The 20,840-nt window shown below is 36.2% G+C and overlaps 2 protein-coding genes across 11 annotated transcripts; one reads left to right on the top strand and one right to left on the bottom strand.

Moving 5' to 3' along the window:
- Nucleotides 1–2,627: 2,627 nt before the first annotated feature.
- LOC106178599 (uncharacterized) lies at nt 2,628–6,697 on the top strand. The gene is made up of 8 exons (XM_087009724.1): nt 2,628–2,850; nt 3,285–3,407; nt 3,758–3,877; nt 4,252–4,371; nt 4,678–4,794; nt 5,060–5,182; nt 5,468–5,498; nt 5,776–6,697. The coding sequence occupies exons 1-8, from the start codon at nt 2,643–2,645 to the stop codon at nt 6,344–6,346; spliced, it is 1,413 nt and encodes a 470-aa protein (XP_086865850.1). The 5' UTR covers nt 2,628–2,642; the 3' UTR covers nt 6,347–6,697.
- Nucleotides 6,698–11,493: 4,796 nt separating this feature from the next.
- On the bottom strand, nt 11,494–15,727 carry LOC106163770 (uncharacterized). Of its 10 annotated transcripts, XM_087009097.1 has the most exons (9): nt 15,446–15,726; nt 14,961–15,078; nt 14,331–14,421; nt 13,806–13,881; nt 13,399–13,496; nt 12,764–12,863; nt 12,422–12,561; nt 12,176–12,232; nt 11,706–11,815 (listed from the first exon to the last, which is right to left on the bottom strand). In XM_087009097.1, exons 1-7 carry the CDS (start codon nt 15,551–15,553, stop codon nt 12,517–12,519), a joined length of 636 nt encoding a protein of 211 aa, XP_086865223.1. In that variant the 5' UTR covers nt 15,554–15,726; the 3' UTR covers nt 11,706–11,815; nt 12,176–12,232; nt 12,422–12,516. The 10 variants fall into 10 exon arrangements, with proteins under 10 accessions (XP_086865227.1, XP_086865219.1, XP_086865221.1 ...); XM_087009098.1 differs by lacking the exon at nt 12,176–12,232 and having other exon boundaries at nt 11,646–11,815; nt 15,446–15,727; XM_087009100.1 differs by lacking the exon at nt 12,176–12,232 and having other exon boundaries at nt 11,646–11,815; nt 12,836–12,863.
- Between the last annotated feature and the right edge of the window lie 5,113 nt (nt 15,728–20,840).

Here is a 20,840-nt window from a genome sequence, read left to right as displayed (position 1 = left end):
GCCAAGGAAGAGATGATTAGTTTTTGGTGGCGATCCGGATCAATAATCAATCAATAATCAAAAATAAAAAAACTACGTAATGGCCGATTTTGATGAAATTTTCAGGAACTGTCAGAAGTGGGCCAAGGAACAGATGATTAGTTTTTGGTGGTGATCCGGATCAATAATCAATCAATAATCAATAATAAAAATCAAAATACTAAATCATTATAGAATGAAAATTTAGGGGTGAAACGGCATGGAGACTTTGCTGTCTTGGCGGGGGTCTGCGCTCTCTGAGTGCTTTTCTAGTTCTCAGTAGGCCTATATAGGCCCTATATTAATTTATTCATTTATTTTCTATTTTATCAAAAGTAAGCGAGCAGAATCGTTTGTCCAAGTGGAACTTGGTTCATTCTTACTGAAGTAAACCACAGTAAATGTGCCCTCTGTTGTATCAGTAGGAAATTCAAATGTATGTGTGTGTGTGTGCGTGTGTAATTCCTCGTGCGTGATCTCTCTTGTCTAACAGTTTGTTAAATATGTAATGCACATAATTTCAAAGTCTACTGAACATATGTATATGGAATCTTAATATAATATTATTAAAGTAGAAAAATTGCAACTTGTCAGGAAACGAGTATGAGATCTAACGTCTCAGACAATGTCTGTATATGCTAAATAACTCAATAGCTTGATAAATCATTGCACAGCGATCGTGGTTCGGTGTGATTCAGATGTCAGTTGTAAACTACTTCCTGGTTTTCACAGGGTTCTTCAAGGACTGTAAAACATCGTTATAATTGCAGCACATACCATAACCACCCAAAAAATAATTAGATATGGGCATATCAGATTACATACATGTACATGCAAAAATTCCACAATTTGACAACGATTTACAGCCTCGCAAGAATTCTTTTCCCTTGACGCTCTTTGTCGCGCTGTCGGTCGATACGGCATATAGGCCCCCTACTTCATAACAAATTAACAGCAAATTAAGCACGATTTTGCACCTTCAAGTATCGTAACACGTTTTGATATCATGTACCTTTTATTTCTACAAGTATTTTCTACCCAAAATACCAAAAGAATAAATGTTATCTCACTATGTTGGTGGAAAAATTGTTTTTTTATTCTCTGAGCCATCATCTTCACTTCCGTTCACCTCCAGCTAAAAATGACCACTCAGCTTCACGTCTTACACCACTACACGTCACTTCCGGCACAATCCTCCGGTACCCTCTATTGTTGTACACGAAAGATGACAAACCTGGATTGAAAGCAATTTGCAAAAACTCTTTACCAGGCATTCTGAAAAAATGTATTTGACGTTGACGATAAAATGTGTCAGTAAAATAAACGGGCATCTCGCAATACCCAAGTTTTGTAGGGTAGTTGTTTTTAAAACTTTCGTTACTAAGATGAGCTTAAACCCCTTTACTAGCAAGGCATGGATTTTAAAATTAGCAATGATTTACACAAAAAGCCAGATTTATAACTTTCTTTCACCGAGATTTAGAAAAACTAGAAATCGCAAGTATATCTTTAACTTCATTTGCCACTTTCATATGTTGGACCTACATATTGAGGATGAGTTATTACGTTTTCTTAAATGATTTTAGAGTGAGAGAGAGAGAGGGATCACGCACACACACATTTATTTGAATTTGCTACTGAAACACTAGAGGGCACATTTACTGTGTTTTACTCTCAGTATCTCCGTGTTCAAAAAACAATGGCGGCTGTAGTCATACATGTCGGTCACAAGGAGCTGGTAGCAAAACATGTGAGTGCCCGGACACCATGGAGTTAGACAAAGATCAGAAAACGTGCGGTACGTACATTTTAAATGTCAAAATTAATTGAAGTCCAACAGAAAAAAACACGTGTCTTTAACAGTTAAATTTCCTTTCAAAATAAACAAAAATGTTGTATAGTTTTGCATACAGCTTTCTCAGTTTTATCTGATACCGTACATAGACTATGAACAATTTTAAGTTAAAAAAATTAATGGGATTTCAAAGTGAAACTAGTACAGTGGACCCAGTTACTTTACATTTCATGGAATTTTTTCAGTGGATCCATGTAAGAGGTACAATCTTTTGGATCAAGAATGGAGAAATGCACAGTATGGGTCAAACAGTTATTGTGACACTGATACAAGTTTCGAAGGCTGGTACAGATTTGTGAAAGCCGCGGGCAACCGGATGGCTGACTCGGCAAGTTAACAAATGACTCTTGAATAATAACAGTAGGCCTAATTATAGCATGTTACCTGTAATTGGGTTTTTCATCTATATACCGGGTACATGAGTTGTAAGTCCAGTGTTAATTTCTTATTCCGCTCATCACTCAGCAGCACATCCAACTTACTGAAGATTCACAGAGATAAACCAGTAGGTAAAATAAGCACCCGTTCCCAAGCTGGACACACTTTTCATGTAAGTGCTAACAATAATTTGTCAGTAGGAAGGTTTGGGGCCAACGTCAATAAACACTTACCCAAGAAATTAAAAAAAATTAAATTAAAACTGCGCCTTCTTATCCAAAATGTAAAACTGTTAACTACTTACTTACTAACAACTAACTTACACCGATGAAAATTAAAACCAAACATCTGTCTCCAGTGTGTGACCTGGGGTCATTGTGGAGGAAATGGTATGACACGATGGCTTTTGGGAGGTCATCCAACTGTCAAGGCCGGCATCGTTAAACGAAAAATCTGTACTCTGTCCTCCAGCTGTACCTGTTACGATAACTCTCAAACCACCTATGACTACGCCATGGTGCGGAAATGTCCGGGAGGATACTATGTGTACAAGTTCCCTCAGTTTCAGTGGCATTACTGCTATGTTAACATATGCGGAGGTAATAACAACAGGAACGCAAATTTTGTATGATTGACCATTTGGACAGATATAACTTAATGTTCATCTTATTTTCTATTTAATGAGTTAAAACGAAAATTTTATTGAAACTTTATTTCAATTCGAATTAAATTCAATTCCCATTCCCTCCTAAAATTGATATCCAAACGCTATGGTGTATTTAACTAGATAACAGAGGCAGATGTTTCGATTCCTTGAATTAAAACCAATATACTCCCTGTACATCTATATCAGAAGACCTGTTGCCAGCCTAGGTGTCCGATTTTATAATTACTGAGAGTATATAAAATGTGTGTGCTGGGTGTTTTTGGGAAAGGAATTTCTTGCACGGCCTGAACTGGGGCCATTTCTTATATGTAGTGTGTGTATTACCCTACCATGTGAGCCATTGCAGTAATTACTCTACATTTCCAGTGACCGACACCAGCGATCCCTGTCTAAACAGTACGTGTACTCACGGCTGTACTGGTGACAAAGGGAGCCCAGTGTGTACGTGTCCTAGCAACCTGGTGCTGGCAGAGGACAAGAACACGTGCTGTAAGATCCATTTCTGTGCTTGGGCCCCCCATACGCCATCTATTAATAGCATTATTCGCATGCAAGGGGGGCGATTTACAGCGTTTTTGTCCTCTCTTAATAAAATAAGTACAAAATTAATGTATCGTCTCATATTCTTAAGTGCTTAGTCATTTACCGCTACAATTTTGTATTCAGAGTATAGCCACGTATAGTTACCAGCAAGTAAAAGATAAAATGTCTGAGCCTTAGTAATTGAAGCACCAGTGATCTACTATTCGGATCATGGATATAAAAAATGAGGGGTGTAGTCAAAAATCTGATCCGTGCCCACCCATCTCCGTGTATCATCACAGTACGTTCATTTACAGTACCCCCATGTGACATAGACAATGGTGGGTGTAGTCACAGTTGCCATAGTGACGTGAATGCTACCATCACATGTACATGTCCACCTGCACTGGTTCTGGCAAGAGATAAGAAGATTTGTGGTAATACCTCAGATGAGTTCGTGTAGGTTGTAACCGCGTTATAACAAGTTTAACTTGAATCACTTAATGCATGTACAAGCTCTTGCTGGTACTAGATACAGAAATGTGTGTCAAACGCCAAAAGAAATTTTATACATGTATGCTTTTTATAGTTGTTTTATTTTTGTTGCATTTTAATCTTATAACCAGCTCAACAAAGGAATAAACTTTGGCAGGAAAACATATCACATGGCACAGTAGATCCAAACTTGCATGTTGTCTCTGGTTTTGATCTGTGAAAAGAAAATGTCTATCACTAGGCCTAAACAGCGGAGCTTTCTTGAAACAGCACATATCTAAAAATCAATGTCATCAATATAAGTCATTATTTTCAGTAACTCCATGCCTTTACCAAAATGGTGGTTGCAGTCATTTCTGTGTAGCTGACAATAAGGGGAAAATATCCTGTGGTTGCCCGGCAAATCTAGTGTTAGCGGAAGATAAAGAAACGTGCAGTAAGAAGTTTTGGTGTAATTAAGTACAGCAACCCTTAGTAAAGAAAAGTCCCTCGGAATTTTTAAACACTGTTATGCCAATCATTCTTCTGTTATGATTTCGAATAACAAAGTTTGTACTAAATAAAATATTACGTTACTTAAAATTTTACCACACGTTATCAACTTCTCGAACCGTTAAATATAACTGCCTAATGCAAATTGAGTTCAACAAATTTCATATTATATTAAAGCGCCACCTTCTCTCACAAACATTTATTTTTGCCATGATCATGTGATTCATTATTTTTTGATCTTCTCTTCCAGTCAGCACATGCCGGATCAACAATGGCGGATGCAGTCATAACTGTACTGATAGTAACACTGGCGCCATCTGCAGTTGTCCCGTCAGCTGGGAGCTTGGGAATGATAAACTTACTTGTGGTATGTGTTCCTGTCAGATTTAGCTTGTTCTGTGGTTGCGTCGCTTGCATAAAAACTTCCACTTCACATGTATTTCCATACAAAGCCACGCTATATTGAAGGTCACATCAGTACATGTCATTCAGTTCATGTACATCCTTAATTTACACGCACTTGACCAGTACGCACACGTACAAGAGCGCTGTACACGTAATTTACTGGCAGAAAGTGCATGACTGATGACAATTACATAGTGGTTACTTACGTCATTTTTTTATATTTTCAGACCAGGACGCCAATGAGTGTAAAAGAAATCCTTGCTCGCAGCACGCGACGTGCATCAATACACGTGGCTCGTTTGAATGCGTGTGCAACGTGGGCTATGCTGGGGACGGGTTTAATTGCCATGGTAATGGATGTTTTTATTGGTACTTAATAATATCTTTAACAAATGGTTTTTTCCTTGCCATATTTCGGTTCTTAGTATTCTAATTACCTTATTGTCACTAAACTAAAAATTTTTGTTGCATTATTCAGGTGAACATTTTTGGCACTTGGTAATTCAAAAACCTTTTTTTTTTCTTAAAAGAGCATTAATGACGTTTGATTCGCATTCATCATTTCTGGCGTATGCACAATTATAGGGTATTTTATTAATTTTAAGGTAGAACTAATACATTCCTTTCCATTCTAGATGAGAAACCAACCGATACAAACATTAGACGGTGAGAATTATACGATTCTCAGTGCATCATCATCCATCACAAACCTAAACTATGTTCTATATACATATTATTTACCTCGCGTGCATTTCAATTGTGACCTAAGAAAGTTGCGAGGACTTTCCACCCAGTAATAAAACATTCTGTTTGGCTGCAAAATTGTTGCAACGTTACTGTATTATTCAAAATTAAATCATTTCTCTTACGAGCAACATTGTAGAAAGCTACATTTAACACCATTGGCATCTACAATGGCCCTTTTGTCTTTTTCTTCAAACAGCTGCCGATGCCGACTCAGAGCAGAAACCAACAGCACGGCTCAGGGTCCGATCTTATTTGACCTCCCGACCTTGATCTACGGCCACAAGACCTTGTGGGCTACAGACATGTATGGCAACGAGAGCGCCGCTTATGTCATCACGGACAAGTACCCCAACTTCTACAACACTCGGCGCAAACGCGAAGTCATAGACAACCAAAGGGACCTCCTCACTTGCCTTAAAGTACTTCGCAACTGCCCGGCCGACTGCGAACGTCTGGCAAGGATCATCGTGGGAGATAGCCTTGGGCTTGATGCCAGGCTTCTGGTGGAGAATTCGGCTCAGGCTCCAGTCTACAAATCAATGGGTCAGATTATGTGCGAGACGTACAACCATCGCATTGACCCCCCAGGGAAGAGAGTGGTAGTGTTCTACAACCCCGGGGAGGACTGCGGGGAAGAACTGAGCACCTATGCATCAAAGACGTATCTCTGCTGCAACTCGGAGGACGTCTTTGATCTCGGTCAGTTGACTTTCTGGAACCGGAAGTGCAAGAGAGGGATGAATCTGAGGAAACTTCTCGTTGGCTAAATGTGTGAATGCTACAGAAGAGGAAATTTAAAGAAAAAAGCTGTATAATCATTATTCAGTCAAACACTACATGACATAAATAAAACTTGCCTGAGACATTGCGATTAAATTGTGTATAGAACCTTGACATTTGGGCTGGAACTATATATGCACCTTAATAAGGCCTACACATGAAATCACTTTGAAGATTTGAAAAAAAAGGCCTACATTTAATTGCAGAATGGATCCTTGGTTTGGGAGAATATTACAAATTGCAATTTATGACCATAGAAGAATATCAAAGTCTTATTTCTTATTTGGTATGAACAGAAAGGAATATTAATCAGGAAATAAAGTCTGTCTTATACTTGATTTCATTTTGCTTTTGAATAGAATTCTGGCACCATCTAGCGCGTTACTTAAAATTAGAGCTATCACAGTGACTATTTTGAAAAATCAAGTTGCTGGCAAATTTTCATATCGCTGTTCAAAGAAACTATCGAAAGTGTGATAACTTGCTAGGAAATCTAACTTTTGGCTCCATGTAACGTTCTGCACAGCCTATTGGATTTCGTTATCCATATTTCACCTGGCAAATGTGTTAAAATATGCATCTTTCAAGTACTGTCAGGAACTCTACCTCCACTTTTTGTCAGACTATAAACTTAGGCTTGGATAATTAAAATTAATTAAAATTAAGAATTTAAGGTAGTTTACATACTCTCTAAACTAGTAGTATTAAGCACAGTGTGAATTCCAAACACAAATAATACAATAATTCAATTTTCTTTATATAGACACATTTTATCGGTTTTTGTTCTCACTAATGAGTACATATTTTGTAAAAAATGTTCGTGCTATTCACAAGTATGTTCTGCTGTTTTAATCTGCTTTAATTTGAAAACTCTCCTGTAAGTTAAAATAATCCTCTATCAACGAGACAACAATATGAAAGCACCATTGTGCATATAATACTTACTCGGACTGCGTGATCTAAGCAAACGTAACAACTACCGCAATGCAGTGTAACCGTTCCAGGCTTTCTAGATGTTGTTTAAAAGAAAATAAAAAACCACCGACAAAACTGCATCATATCTACTGCATTATAATTACAGTATGACGAAAGCCGGTCAAGTGTTTCCCGCACATACAGAGATCGCTCGGCACATATAGAAACAATTTTTGGACAGAAGGGTAGTTTTTGTATATTGTATTTTGTCACTATAAGTTTGTTTCATTCGATGAAATTATATCATTGAAAATAAATATTTTATCTTGGTGAAGAGGGTACACCCCCCCCCCCCCCCCCCCCCCCCATCAAATTGACTGACGCAATAACGATGTCGCAGTATTAAAAATCGGCGAAATTTCATCCTCGATACAGCATTAAAAGCCGTTTGACATTGTAGAAAACTAACCGGCGATCTTTCAGTTCCAAGTATAAAGTAGTATTCATGTTATAACCAGGTTAATTAAGCGTGGTAATGTTAAATGGCGTAACATTAAAATATTGAAGCAGGTGCTCGGAAGAAAATGTTAACCTTGGCAAGCATCTATCCTTTAGCTCAAGGTATGTGACAGTGGCTTGTGCAGCACTATGAAAATGTTATAGCTAAAAGGTTCACGCTCACTTAGGCAAGTCAACAAGAGGTTAGAAATGCTGCCGTAATATCATTATAATTGTAAGGACCAGCATCACGTCGGGGTGGGCTATGCAATTAGACTTTTTTTTTAAGAGATTTTTTTTAAAAATCTGTTGACTTGTATGCGATTATTTACATTCATCTTCCTCGAGCTCTAATTAAGACTAATTTCTACCTGGTTGAAGAGGAAGGTAACGCATGCCACTTAAAAGGTTGTTAGGTCACTGCCATGCATAGTTATCGTTTTATGGTCTGTCTGAAGTGGGAGAGAAGCTGTACACCTACTGGATAGTGAAATAAGGCATACTGATTAAGGTGCCCGTGGCATGCGCTCGTAGGCTTGCGGTGTCTACATTGTAGACCTTGAATACATGTATAGTGCACTGATTTTGCTTGCCACCATTGCCTTAAACATGTTTGATTGGCATTTTATCTCTATCTTAGATATATTCTACATGATCTTTACTTTTTCGTAAGTGCTTTCGTTATTAGAGCACAGAGTAAAAAAAATTTTATCATTAGTAGTCGAAGAAAAATTCTCACAGTGCACGATAAAACACAGAAATAGACAACAATAAAGCGGATATGTATGTTTTTAAATCCAATATATGTAATACAAGGACAAGTTATTAGTGCTGTTACAATGCTCATGAATCAAGTGTGAAAACCAACTAAACAGACAGAGCTAGGTCCTAAAGTCAGACACTAAAGGTCCACGTCTCAGTCCAGATCAAACATGGATATATCTGCAACAGGTATTAGCCTACCTTCCTTGGACTAACAGATACAGGCCCGTAGCCAGCAAATTCATAAGGGGGTTCTTTTTCTGAAGAAGTGAGCCTTTAACAAGAAAACTTTAGTATACATAGATAAAATTTTACCCAAAATAGACCTCTTCCTGACAAAAGGGGCGGTTCTTTCGAACCCTCCGACGCCCCCCCCCCCCGCCCCCCCCCCCCCCCCCCCCCCCCGGCTACGGGCCTGAGATAGCGACAGAGGTATATTGATTGCGCGTAGTAGAAAGGTAACTGGCAAAGGGAGATAGGAACGCTCGTAGCCATGCTAATTAAAAAAATCAGATGATATATGTCAGCAAGAGCTACTTGTTGTCATAAAAATATATTTTATGAATCAGGTTGCATGCAGTCTGCATTAAGGTGCAATGTTTCAGCCTGTTGTAACCATAACACAACAGTCAGATACTTGAGCCTAAATAAATAAAGAATAATATAACAGAGAAAACAAATTTATCTTTATCATGGCTATATGTGTACTACGCACTCGTGCAATGCGGCAGAAGAAAAACCTGTTACCACACATTCATAGCACTGATAGGCTGGCTGGAGATGGACAGTATTCGTGTTTGTTAAACTCTTGACTAATCATAATTTATGGAATCCCAGGAGGGCCAAGCGGAAAAAAAAATTTGAAAAAAAAAATTTGAAAAAAAAAATTTGAAAAAAAAAAAAATTTGAAAAAAAAAAATTGAAAAAAAATTTTTTTTTGAAAAAAAAATTGCGGAATTTGGCGAGATCGCGTGTAATCCCGCGAGATCGCGCGTAATCCCGCGTGGTCGCGCGAAATCCCGAGAGGTCAATCGTGTTTCATTTTCAAGATGAAATTTAAAAAAAAACACAAAATCTCGCGAGAAAGTGCGAGAAAGAAAAAAGCATTGGCGAATGAGGCAGGGAGGGGCTGTTCAAAATGCCGACATTGCACCGAACATGAAGAGGAGGATGTCATTTGTAAAGGGAAAACCGCCCAACAGACTGGGATATTGGCTCCATGCTAGGCCAATGCCACGATGAGAAGGGATTTTATGGAGCTAGAATATTTAAAAAAAACACTCTTTAGTACCACCAGCATGTACGCTGGCAGTATTCATGGCTTTAGTCCCGACCTATCTCATATGGCTCTGCAGGGTGTCGTGAACTACAAGTCACCGTTACCGCTTCTCCTCCTAGAGCGCATTATTTCAAGGTCAAACAGGTCACATTTTTCTAAAATTGCTAACTTTCTTGTGGAAAACAGTTATTATTGTCTATTTTCAGAAACTAAACAGATCTAATCTATAATACAATGGGCAGGTGTTACCCTTAGGGTAATCTTTGATCTTCGTGAGTTTGGGGTCAATTGGGGCATTTTCAGACGAGTAGTGGCTATTAGATGCCAAACTAAAAACTCTCTAATTCTGGAACCATCATTGCTAGAGACCTTGTTTTTTCATTTTGTAGAGCTTTGCATGCGCAACACTGCAGGTTTTTTGTATTTTTTATTTTTTTCGTTAGGGCTCGGGCATTGTTCTGTATCAAATAGTTCAACATCCAATATTCAGATGTGAAAATAAAATGTAAAATACACCAAAATTAGCAGAGATACACCCATTGTTACTACTGAACTTGAATAGGAAGGAGCAAACTGGTAATCAAAAATGATAGGACAATTTTATTAAAGTTGTGCTGTTTTTATCATTGACTTAATTGTTGAAAATGGAAGTAAACTCATTAGTTATAGTTCTCACTTGTGAACATAGTGGAATTTTCAAATATCATGGGCCTGAATACCTTTGCTAATTAATTTTTTTGTAAATACCATTTTAACTGCATTGCATAATTAAGAATTGGTGGTGATTATGCTCTTAAGCATTATGTAATATAGCATCAAAAGTGAGGGAAAATAAATTTTGGTCACTCTCACCTTAATGGCCATAAACGTCATGCTACTCGTGGCTCTCAAACCTACTGAAAGGGTTCTTGGTCTGAATTGTACCTAGACTTGCACCAGTTTGACTGCCTTTTATGTGCGTTCAATATTTTTTAAATATTAGCATTTTTATTGAGGGATTTAACCCCCAAAGGCATGAAGTCAAATGGCAGTGACCTTTTATACATTATACTATTATGATAGACAGTTCAAGGTTGTATCATTACGTAAAATTGTATCAGATTTGGCAAAACAAATTGTGTACTGCCAATAGTAACATTATAAAGAAAAAACAGTGACATATAAGTTTGAAAATCCAATAATAATTCTTAAGCACAGATCAAATTGGGAACCCAGCTTGATTGTTTTTTTTTCTGAAATTTATGCATTTTTATTTGAATGTTCATATTTCTCTTGCTTGCATATTTTAACTGTGAATTTGAACTGACATGGGTATGCTAGTAACATATTCCTAACAGACATATACCTGCAATGCTGTTCGACTTCCTGTTAAGCATACTGTATTTTGCATCAGTATTGACAGTTACCTACTTTGTGCATTTTTTAAATTCTTTTTTTGTAGTTTTGACAGCTATGCTGGGATAGAGACTTTGAATTATATGTATTGTCAAGTTTATTGAAAAGTGGTTGAATTTTTATGTACTGACAGGTGTGACACCAGCATCTCCATGCACATAAAGAGATAACACCATCAAGGGAAAACCAATTTACCTTTTTGTCTTACAGAACTTGTGGTTTCATAAAAATGGGTTGTGTAGCCTGTTGCGCATTGTATTAATGTATCAAAAAAAGGAAAATAACCTCTTTTGTGATTCTTTATTCTCTTTTTTCCTGTACAGCAATTTGGAATTTGCAGGTTGGTGCAGAAACATTAATATTACATTTTACACATATGTAGATGACTGTAATGCAGATCTTTCTAGGATGAAGTGTCTCCTTAGTTGAATATAACTCTCCTCTTCAGTGGATATTTCTATTGTCAAGTGGTTAGTGGCAGTGAAGTTAGTTGCTTCATTATAGAAGTCCTGTGGCACACGAGCAGATTGTTCATAGTTCAGTGTTTTTTCTCGTGCAACTTCTGCCAAATCTCTATCACTGACAGTGAATCCACACTGGTGACCGCCTGCAAATATATATTGCATAAAATATGTAGGTTGATATACCTTAAGCCAGTTGTTCCATTTAGTCACATAGCCAATGCCACAAGAACATGGTGATGTGTAAAATTGACTACGTGTTCATATTTAAAGTAAAAGATTTTTAATACAAAAATGTCTTAAGTTTTAAATATTTCAATCTTTTATATGCTAAACATGTAACTGAAATTGCCAAATTTACCATATAAATGTGGAAATGCATAAATGTCATTTGGAGCAGCACCAGTGGGTAACCACACCTGCCTTTGGTGTCTTATTTTGTGGTTGTTCCACCACAGTTGAAATGCATCTATATCATGTTGTATCAGAGGCAAGTAAACAATTACCATGCACCACTTGTCAATGCAACTGTGTCTGTCATACCAACCATCTCTGTGCAAACCCTGAAAAGTATAATACTTGTGAATTTATCAGTCATTCTATGATATGCCAACGGATTAAAACTCTCTTTAGGAAAGTTGACCAGAAACACTGAAATAATTGCATGACATCAGAATAGTGCGTGATCCAACTACAGGCTTTAATAGACATCCTTGTGACAAATGGGTAAATATAATAAGAAATTTACATACCTGGTTCAGTGGTGAAGGCCCCATGATGTGACTATCGGAGAAAGCATGCTGATCACTGCTATTTCTTCTTAGGAACATTTGGCATTCAATTAAGTCTACATTCTCTGTCCCTGGGTCACTTCTAGTTCTATTAGGGCAGACTATTAAAAAACGGTAACTATTAGCACAGATGTTTAAGAAGACCACAGTGTTGAAATATACCCCAAACTAGTATGTTACAATGGCAAAATCAGAAATGGATAATACTAGTAAACTCTTTTAAACCCAGTAGTGTGTGGTTAGATAAGGGATAGAGTTTTTTCAAATTGGTTTTTTACTTAAAACAGTACATTATATACATACACAAAAATTTGCGTGAAAATGTATCAAAGCATCCATGTATGTAAATATGGAAGAACTGAAACTTGTCATTACCATCCACAGACCAAATCCAATTTGGTCCCTGAAAAGAAATAGTTGATATTATCACATGAAAACCTAAAATTAAATGTCATTTTGAAAGTATATACATGTGAATAATCTGACTGATACATTCCTCAAATGAACGAATCAAACAACTTTTACTGATAAGTGGCTCCATCATACAATTATCTTTCTATAATCTTAAGTTAGTTGAAACTGACAGTATGATGACTTGGCAATTTTTGTGACCAGAAAAGGGTTTAAGACTAAATAGTTTTCCACATATTGTGTTATTGCTGAAAGTGCATGGCTTAAATGATCAAGACAGATAGGTCTCTGTGTCTATACATAAAAATAATATTTATCTGTGATTTAAAAACTCGTCGATTTAAAGCCCTTCGTATCCTTAGTTTCCGACCTTCATGATCAACTTCATGCAATATCTCTTGCACATCAATTCTTAGGATAGAGTAACAGAATAATATAATTTAATAGAAGTGAAACAAAAATAGATTTTTACTTTCATTTTTTAATTAACTGCTTAATTGCAAAAATTAATCCTTTGCTTAACTAACCTTTTTACTTTCTTGTGATATTTCTGGCGACACTGATCATATATTCGCCTTACACCTGCCAGTCCCCCACAAACAACGAATTCTTGTTGAATAATATCCTTCATAAAAAGATATGACTCACACATTAAAATGACCATTTATTATGTATATAACCTTATTAAATATAATTGGAAATATAAATCACTGTAAGATGTCAATATTTTTATTTTATTTGTACAAGGGGGATAATTAAGTTTTGGATTGTAACAGACTTTCTATCAGACATATCTATATACTAGTACTGTACTGGTTGGTTGGTGTATTTATGCCATCTCCTCTATTCTAAGACTTGAGTGATCAAAATACTACAGATATTATTTCAACATACAGATTGATTCAAAGTAGGGAGCATCAAAATTATTGCTTACCCTTAATTCTTGGACAGGGACATGTTCATGTCGCTTGATTTCAAGAACATTTAACCTTCTCTTGAGGGTACTTTCACTGACAGTGAAAAAGAAAATAATTAAAAATAATTAGATCCTTTCTGAACTTATTACCTGCTTTAAGATATTCAGTGAGCTGACAACTTTAAAGTTTGCCCTTCATGCAATAGGATTTTGCAGATTTTTATGGGAATCTATATGAAAATGATAACACGGACCAAGACTTTTCTGGGGATTCATGCCATTTAAAATCACCACTTGTAATTTTCAACAAAAATTCCAGGAGTCCAAGCCATCATTAAAAAAAAACTATCCAGTGATGTCAGCAGCTGTCCAATTAATAGTTAAGTTTGTCACCAAGAAAAGACTTGACGTGGGCGATAAGCAATGAGCTTCACTAACAATAAGAATTAAACATGACATTGATTGACACAAAGATTTCTCTACAAAAAAGCAAATATAAATAAGCATTTGTTGCCACAAAGAATTCTACACAAAAATATTTACCTCCAGGTAATACCAATGTCCTTTAAATATTCTAATATCAAAGCTTTGCTTTTATAATGTTCCACTAGATTATTGAGGAAAACCTTTAAATCTGAAATTCAAAAATAAAATGAATTTTTTACATGAAGCAATGACAGACTATAGATGACTTATAAGAGATACAATTAAACATACACACATTATAAGGCAATTTCATTTAGTATGCTCTTTTGTTTATTACAAAATGGATGTGAATTTTTTCTGATATTTCTCCTCGAGAGCCAGTCACATATGAATAACAGTCTTTTACAGTGATATATATATATATATATATATATATATATCATACTTGTAGCCCAAAGAAAAGCTTTGATAATAACACTGGAGATGTGTGCCTCAACATAAAAGGTGAATTATACAGGTTAAATCCACCTAATTCAATTTTATGATTTATATTTTATATTTTCTTAAATCAACTTCTGTTTCATGCTCTCATAAAATAACTATTATTTGCATTGACAAACTGAAGCCCAAGAATTAAAAATATTTCAAGTAATATCATATATGAAACTATTTCAATTCTTATTGTATTTTAACACAAATAACTTGGTAGATCCATGTTGAAAAAAGACAAACACTGAATTTGCTCACCAAATTTGAAGTCCTGATCCATGGGCAAGTGCCCACAGTTGACACAATGTCTGATGGTTCTAATTTTTCGGTATCCTGGACATCGACATTGCCTTTTGTTACAAGCACCGACGACACTCTACAAACGTAAATTACAAATGAAAAGCAATACTTTCAACATTCCTATCCTTAACGGGAACTGTACACGTGTGGTTTAATAATTGTTTCGAGGAAGTCTAATGAAAAATACTGTAAATTTATGTAAATGTATGTAAAATAAGTTAAATACCCAATGAAGACGTTTGCATAACCAGTCAGTGTCACTGTGTCAGGAAAGGCGACATATTTATTTAACCGGTGTTGCTATCTTCTTTTATTGCCCCTAGTACGTTCTAATACTAGTAATAGTAAAGAAATAAGACTAAGAGGACACTCGTCCTTGATTCACTAATAATACTATACGTCACACTATCATCTGCATAAAGAATAAAGAGAAAACAACTTACGTGCAATATATTATCACATCCGCATGATTTACAAATGAGAATGTGAGCCTGTTGTTCATAGTCCGTGCTATGTTGGCATTTTAAACACATCGTGGCTTCTTCCGCCATGTTTCTATTCTCGCAATTTCTCGTGAGATATCGTGATTTTTTTTCTCTTTTTCTTGATTTCCTTTTGAAATAAAATTTGCTCGGTATCGCGGGATTTCACGTGGCCACGCAGGATTACGCGCGATCTCGCGGGATTACACGCGATCTCGCAAATTTCGCAATTTTTTTTTTCAAAAAAATTTTTTTTTCAAATTTTTTTTTCAATTTTTTTTTTTTTTTCAAAAAAATTTTTTTTTTCAAAAAAAAATTTTTTTTTCAATTTTTTTTCGCTTGGCCCTCCTGGGATTCCATAATAATTACTTACATGATATCCGTCATATCTGAGCCAAAATAAACTTGGGGTTAGGACTTTCTTAGTTTTCAGGGGTATTTATTGGAACCTTGCTTCTGTGAAGCTTTCATTATGTATTTACAAATACTTGTGGCGACTGAAGTGTGCTTGAAGTACACATGTAGATGAATTATTGAGAAAAGTTCCTATCGGAAGGGTTCAAAATATTTTGATGCACGAGAATCTAGGTGGTTAAAGAAATTAGGAGACAAATCAAATTGAAAACGAGAAAAGATTGAAATCTTAAAGATAGGACTATATCTGCAGCGAGCGTGGGTTCCCAGTGAAACACATAAAAGCACTTTTACTAGTTTCTTTTACGACTCAAATTAAGTCGACATGCCACGGGATAAACCGAATCGATCACTTAATATGCCATAAAAGAACTTTACAACTACACCTCCTTCACTTTTTTTGTCGTAAATTGACCTACTTATCTGACCTACTTATCTGCCCTGTAAATATACAGCACAGGAAGTGAGCAGAAAATATCCGTTCATATTTTATTTTTCAACTGGTATTTCTTTAAGTTACGTACACTATTCGAAACTATATGTTGGAATTTCGTCGGCTTTTGTGGAAAATATCGAACTGCCAGTGCATATTCAACCAAGCTCAGTCAAATTACATTAACTTACTGAAAATACATGTATATCTATATTGTTGAATGAAAAAATTGTTCATATTTTTGCATCGGATTACCCATCTGGCTTGTTGCAGCTTAGTCCTTTCAATGCAGACATTGAACGCGCTGGTAAATGATTTAATTTAACGCTCAACTCCCGTGAGATGTTTTTCGATTAAACTGATGAAAATATTCACCTCTTTCCCTGATATACATTAAGCTAATGTTTTCAGCTTTTGCATACGTGACAAAACCATGAGTGTTGTATTCCCATCCTAAAAGGATTAAGTGAAAAAAATCGTCCATTTAAGGATATTGTCACTCTTCGCCCAAAGCTTCTCATTTACTGCCTTACATACATTCTTTTGGGGATAACAGATAATCTTCAGTGTTCAGTGACTAAATAAATTAACATTTACACAAATGTCATCTTATCCGTGACGTCATAATTGCAATTTTGGGGTAAAAACTGAAAAATCGGTTTCTAAAATTTCTCTTTTACCTGAGCACCCACGATCACCGTTTCAACGCCGATTTAATGACACCAATTAGTACTCCAGCGATTTTCCTTAAAAGTCTTAGTTCAGATTTTATCGTTGATAAAGCAAAGTAATGCTTTTGTTTAATGAAAACCAATAATTGGGGGGGGGGGGGGGGGGGGGGGGGGCTCATAAGTCCATTACAAAAACATTTAAACCAAAACGACGTTAGGCAGTTAAAATAATCAGCATATCGTAACGTCAGATTATTCTGAATCGGCGGAAGCTCGCGGTTTTGAAAATGCAGCCGTATATTATCTGAGGAATAACAGTTAAATTTCCTTCTCTTTTCGGTGCTTGCATGGAGTTAGCAGATCTATGCATTTCATTTCTATTCACACGAAGTTATCTGCCAAATGACTTCAGACACCACAGGGCCCCCATCTAGCGTCACCATGTGTACATTTAAATAGTCTCTAATTCTAATTTGTCATTTAGTGCCAGTTACTCAATTTAAAGGCCTCATGATGATCTGCTATCTCGTTCTGACTCATCTAAATATTAGGTCATTGTGGATTTTACAACCTATAATCTGGAAATAATGATTTAAAGATATATTCGAATTCAAAGGGGAATAAATGCTTTGTAAGGGCCATGTAGAATAACATTCTGTATCTTTTTACTTTTATAACCGACTTTAAGGGGTCTAGGATATTAAAAATACGTCTAAAACTCGATTTTTAGTTTTTTATACGTTAGAAATAATCAATTTTGTATCTAATACTCAATTAAGTTATATTTGTGAAACACGGACTAAAAATATACATTTGGACGAGTTTTTCTACCTGTCCTGACTGGTACGGGTGGCAGGCTTTAGGCTCCGCCTCTGTTGTCAAGCACCGTTACTATGGGGGGCGGGGCAAGAATGGTTGTCTAACTTCTTAAGCTGTTACGCGTGCCCTGGCAGCTCATAAGTCTTACGTCAGCTAAGCGGAACACAGTTATATAAACAGTCATGGGAAGAAAGAAAGTCGTGAGAAAACGGATGAGCGAGGAAAGCAAGAGAATTTTGAAAGAGAGTGTACGATATATTAAATTTTCTACTATAGCGTCTAAATCACGTCTAGGTAAAGACTTGAGATCACACTTGAACTGCTGAGTATTCGTACAACGTCTGGGGTTGTCAGAAAAAAATCGTTAGGCAATCATTTTATGCACAATAAAGATTGTAATAGCAAGCAAGTTTTTAAGTAATATTGCCACCCAAAACATTTTCAAATTCGCATATTACGGTCTTGGCACTCTGTGGCATCATGGCATATGCGTACCCACATTCGGCCATTTCTCGGAGTAAATCTTGCTTTGCTTTCTCAATTTTCGTGTCTTGGTGTGTAGAGCGGCGTCCACGCACGACGGGTGGCAAATTTCCTCTGCTGGCACAACAAGTAATCCTCTTTTTGTTTGTAAGCGCTTCCTTAGACACTTCCCAGACAGTGCACAGACTCCTACTGCGTCAGGCACAATTATGATTAATTACGTCAGTGAAACGAGAGAAGGTAGACCTACTCAGCTGTCAATCATTTCTCAGGGAAGAGCGGCTTTCGTGGTACGAATAAGTTTGCGTACAAAAGTAAGATTTTCTGGCATCTAGATAGAAACAAACAACCCAATTTTAACACGTAATGGTGTATAGACCTTCCCGATCAACAAGATGATAACAGGTAAGGTGGAGGTGCAATTATTTTGCTTAAATAGCCCAATTACCTGAGCAAAATGGTTTAGGAGCGATTTCTCAGCTTTGAAGATTGATAACATAGTCTAAACTTCAATACCCATATCTCATTCTGTAACTGTCAGATTGACATGAAATTTGATGTGTCTCTGTTTCAGTATAATATCTAGTCGACTGAGTCTTGGTTTTTGGATTGACCTTTTATTTTTGAAGTTATTAATACTGAAATTGGAAGGTCCATATATATTTCGTAAAATTCACGTTTTATCAAAATAAAATAAAAAGCAAAAATAAAAAGAGAAAATCCTGACAGAGATCACTGGAGTTTGTGCTAACTTTTAGATAGCTATTTCAATCGTATTAATAGGGCTTTTTGTTTAAGAGAAATTCTTGATTAAAAAAAAGACAATTTTAGCCTCAAAACGCTGATATTACGTCACTCGTGTTACACTGTGACTACAAACTTTGAAAAATTGTTTGGCTTGCTAGATCTTATCTTTAAGTTAATAGGAAATTTCATTAGCTGCATTAGTTTTGGAGTTTTTCGTTAATATCCAAGATCCCTTAAAAACTGAGTTCCACAGCACATTCCCATAAAATGACAGCCAGACATACAAGGCAAACAACAGAATATAAGATAACCATTAGAAGATAAACCCCCGTGACTGAAAGGACACTTCATAATGTCACGTTCTGTGACAGCATGAGAGCTAAAATGCACAATACATTTAATACTTTCCTGTCCAGTGTCTACTTATTTAAAACTAAAAGAGGGAAAACGAGAGCCAGACTGTTTACAATATAAATTATTTAAAGCTACAAAAGATGTCAAAATGCAGACTTGTGTAAAATGTAACGCAAATAACACCAATAATTAAAATTGCAAGGATATAGAGAAAGATGGATTATATGGGTAATAAATGAACACATCGTAAAACATGGTGAATGTCACTAAGAGAACCTGAGCTAAGTGGCTCAATCGCAGTGATTCTTTTAGTAACCAGGAGAGAAACATTAGAAAGTAAGAAAAGACCCAAGTGAGTGGGATTTTAAATGACAATTTAAAGAGGCTGTCAAGATGAAAGAAGAGAGTGATAGGTAATTAACAAGGAAAACTGAAGAAAAAGAACAAGCATGTGTGAGAGACGTGAAGTGAAGAAACGTGCACCAGCACCCTGGTCAATCGTAACAAATAATCTTCATGACTGCCGATTTATTTTAAGAAATATTATCGATTTAACAATCACTAATCACAGTTCGGTGGCTACAGCACTCAGAACCGTCTTGTAGCTTAACCCGCTCCAGAAACACCCAAGTCCAAATATAGTGCCAGATAATTAATTATTTTCATGCGGTGGCACTTATGGGCTTCCGTATTTTAGGAAAAGTCTAAATACTCGCTATCATTTGGCAAGTTGCTATATTTTTGTCGCAGAACATGCTAAAACTGAACCAGTGGTATACATATTTAATAGCGTTACAAGATAAAATTACATTGTGACAAGTGCGTTGATTGTCACAAAGCACTTGTAGTAGCATAAATAATGAAAAGGCATTGAATGGCCCATTTTTCTACATGTACGTGTGATTTTGACAACCAAAGAAATGGTTCATTTATTATTGATTGATACTTCATAAAGGTATCATTAACAGTAAATCCAAAGCGTAACCTTGGTGTTTTTGTGTTCAAAATTATACTTATGGTACTGTGGCGCAATTGTTTCATGTAAAGCAAATTTCAAGACAATGGTAAGTGAAAAAAACTGAAGGATATTTGCACTTGAAAAAGACCCGTCCTTAAGGATCAGCGAAAAAAGTTCAAAACAAAAAATCTCCCAAAAATGTGACGACAGATAGTGTATACAGTACAACCATAGAGAATGAAAATAAAATCCTTCGAATACACAATTTGACTGCATGACCTCTATATCACACATATTAAAGGTTTTGTTTACCAACGTCAACGCGACATTTCAGTTTATCTCAGTGCCCACACCACTTACAGCGAAGCAAAGTACACGCTCCTCCTTAAACATTAAGGTAAGAGAGCAACCTGACAAATGTGATATCGGATGTTATCTCCGTTAACGGGCATGCCATGCCTGCTACATCAATAAAAG

This window comes from Lingula anatina, chromosome 3, assembly GCF_051362555.1.
Source record: "Lingula anatina isolate TDL-2025a chromosome 3, LinAna3.0, whole genome shotgun sequence".
In the NCBI taxonomy this organism is placed as follows: Eukaryota; Metazoa; Brachiopoda; class Lingulata; order Lingulida; family Lingulidae; genus Lingula; species Lingula anatina.
The sequence above is the reverse complement of the archived record's forward strand: the minus strand, read 5'-3'. Positions and strand labels throughout refer to the sequence as shown.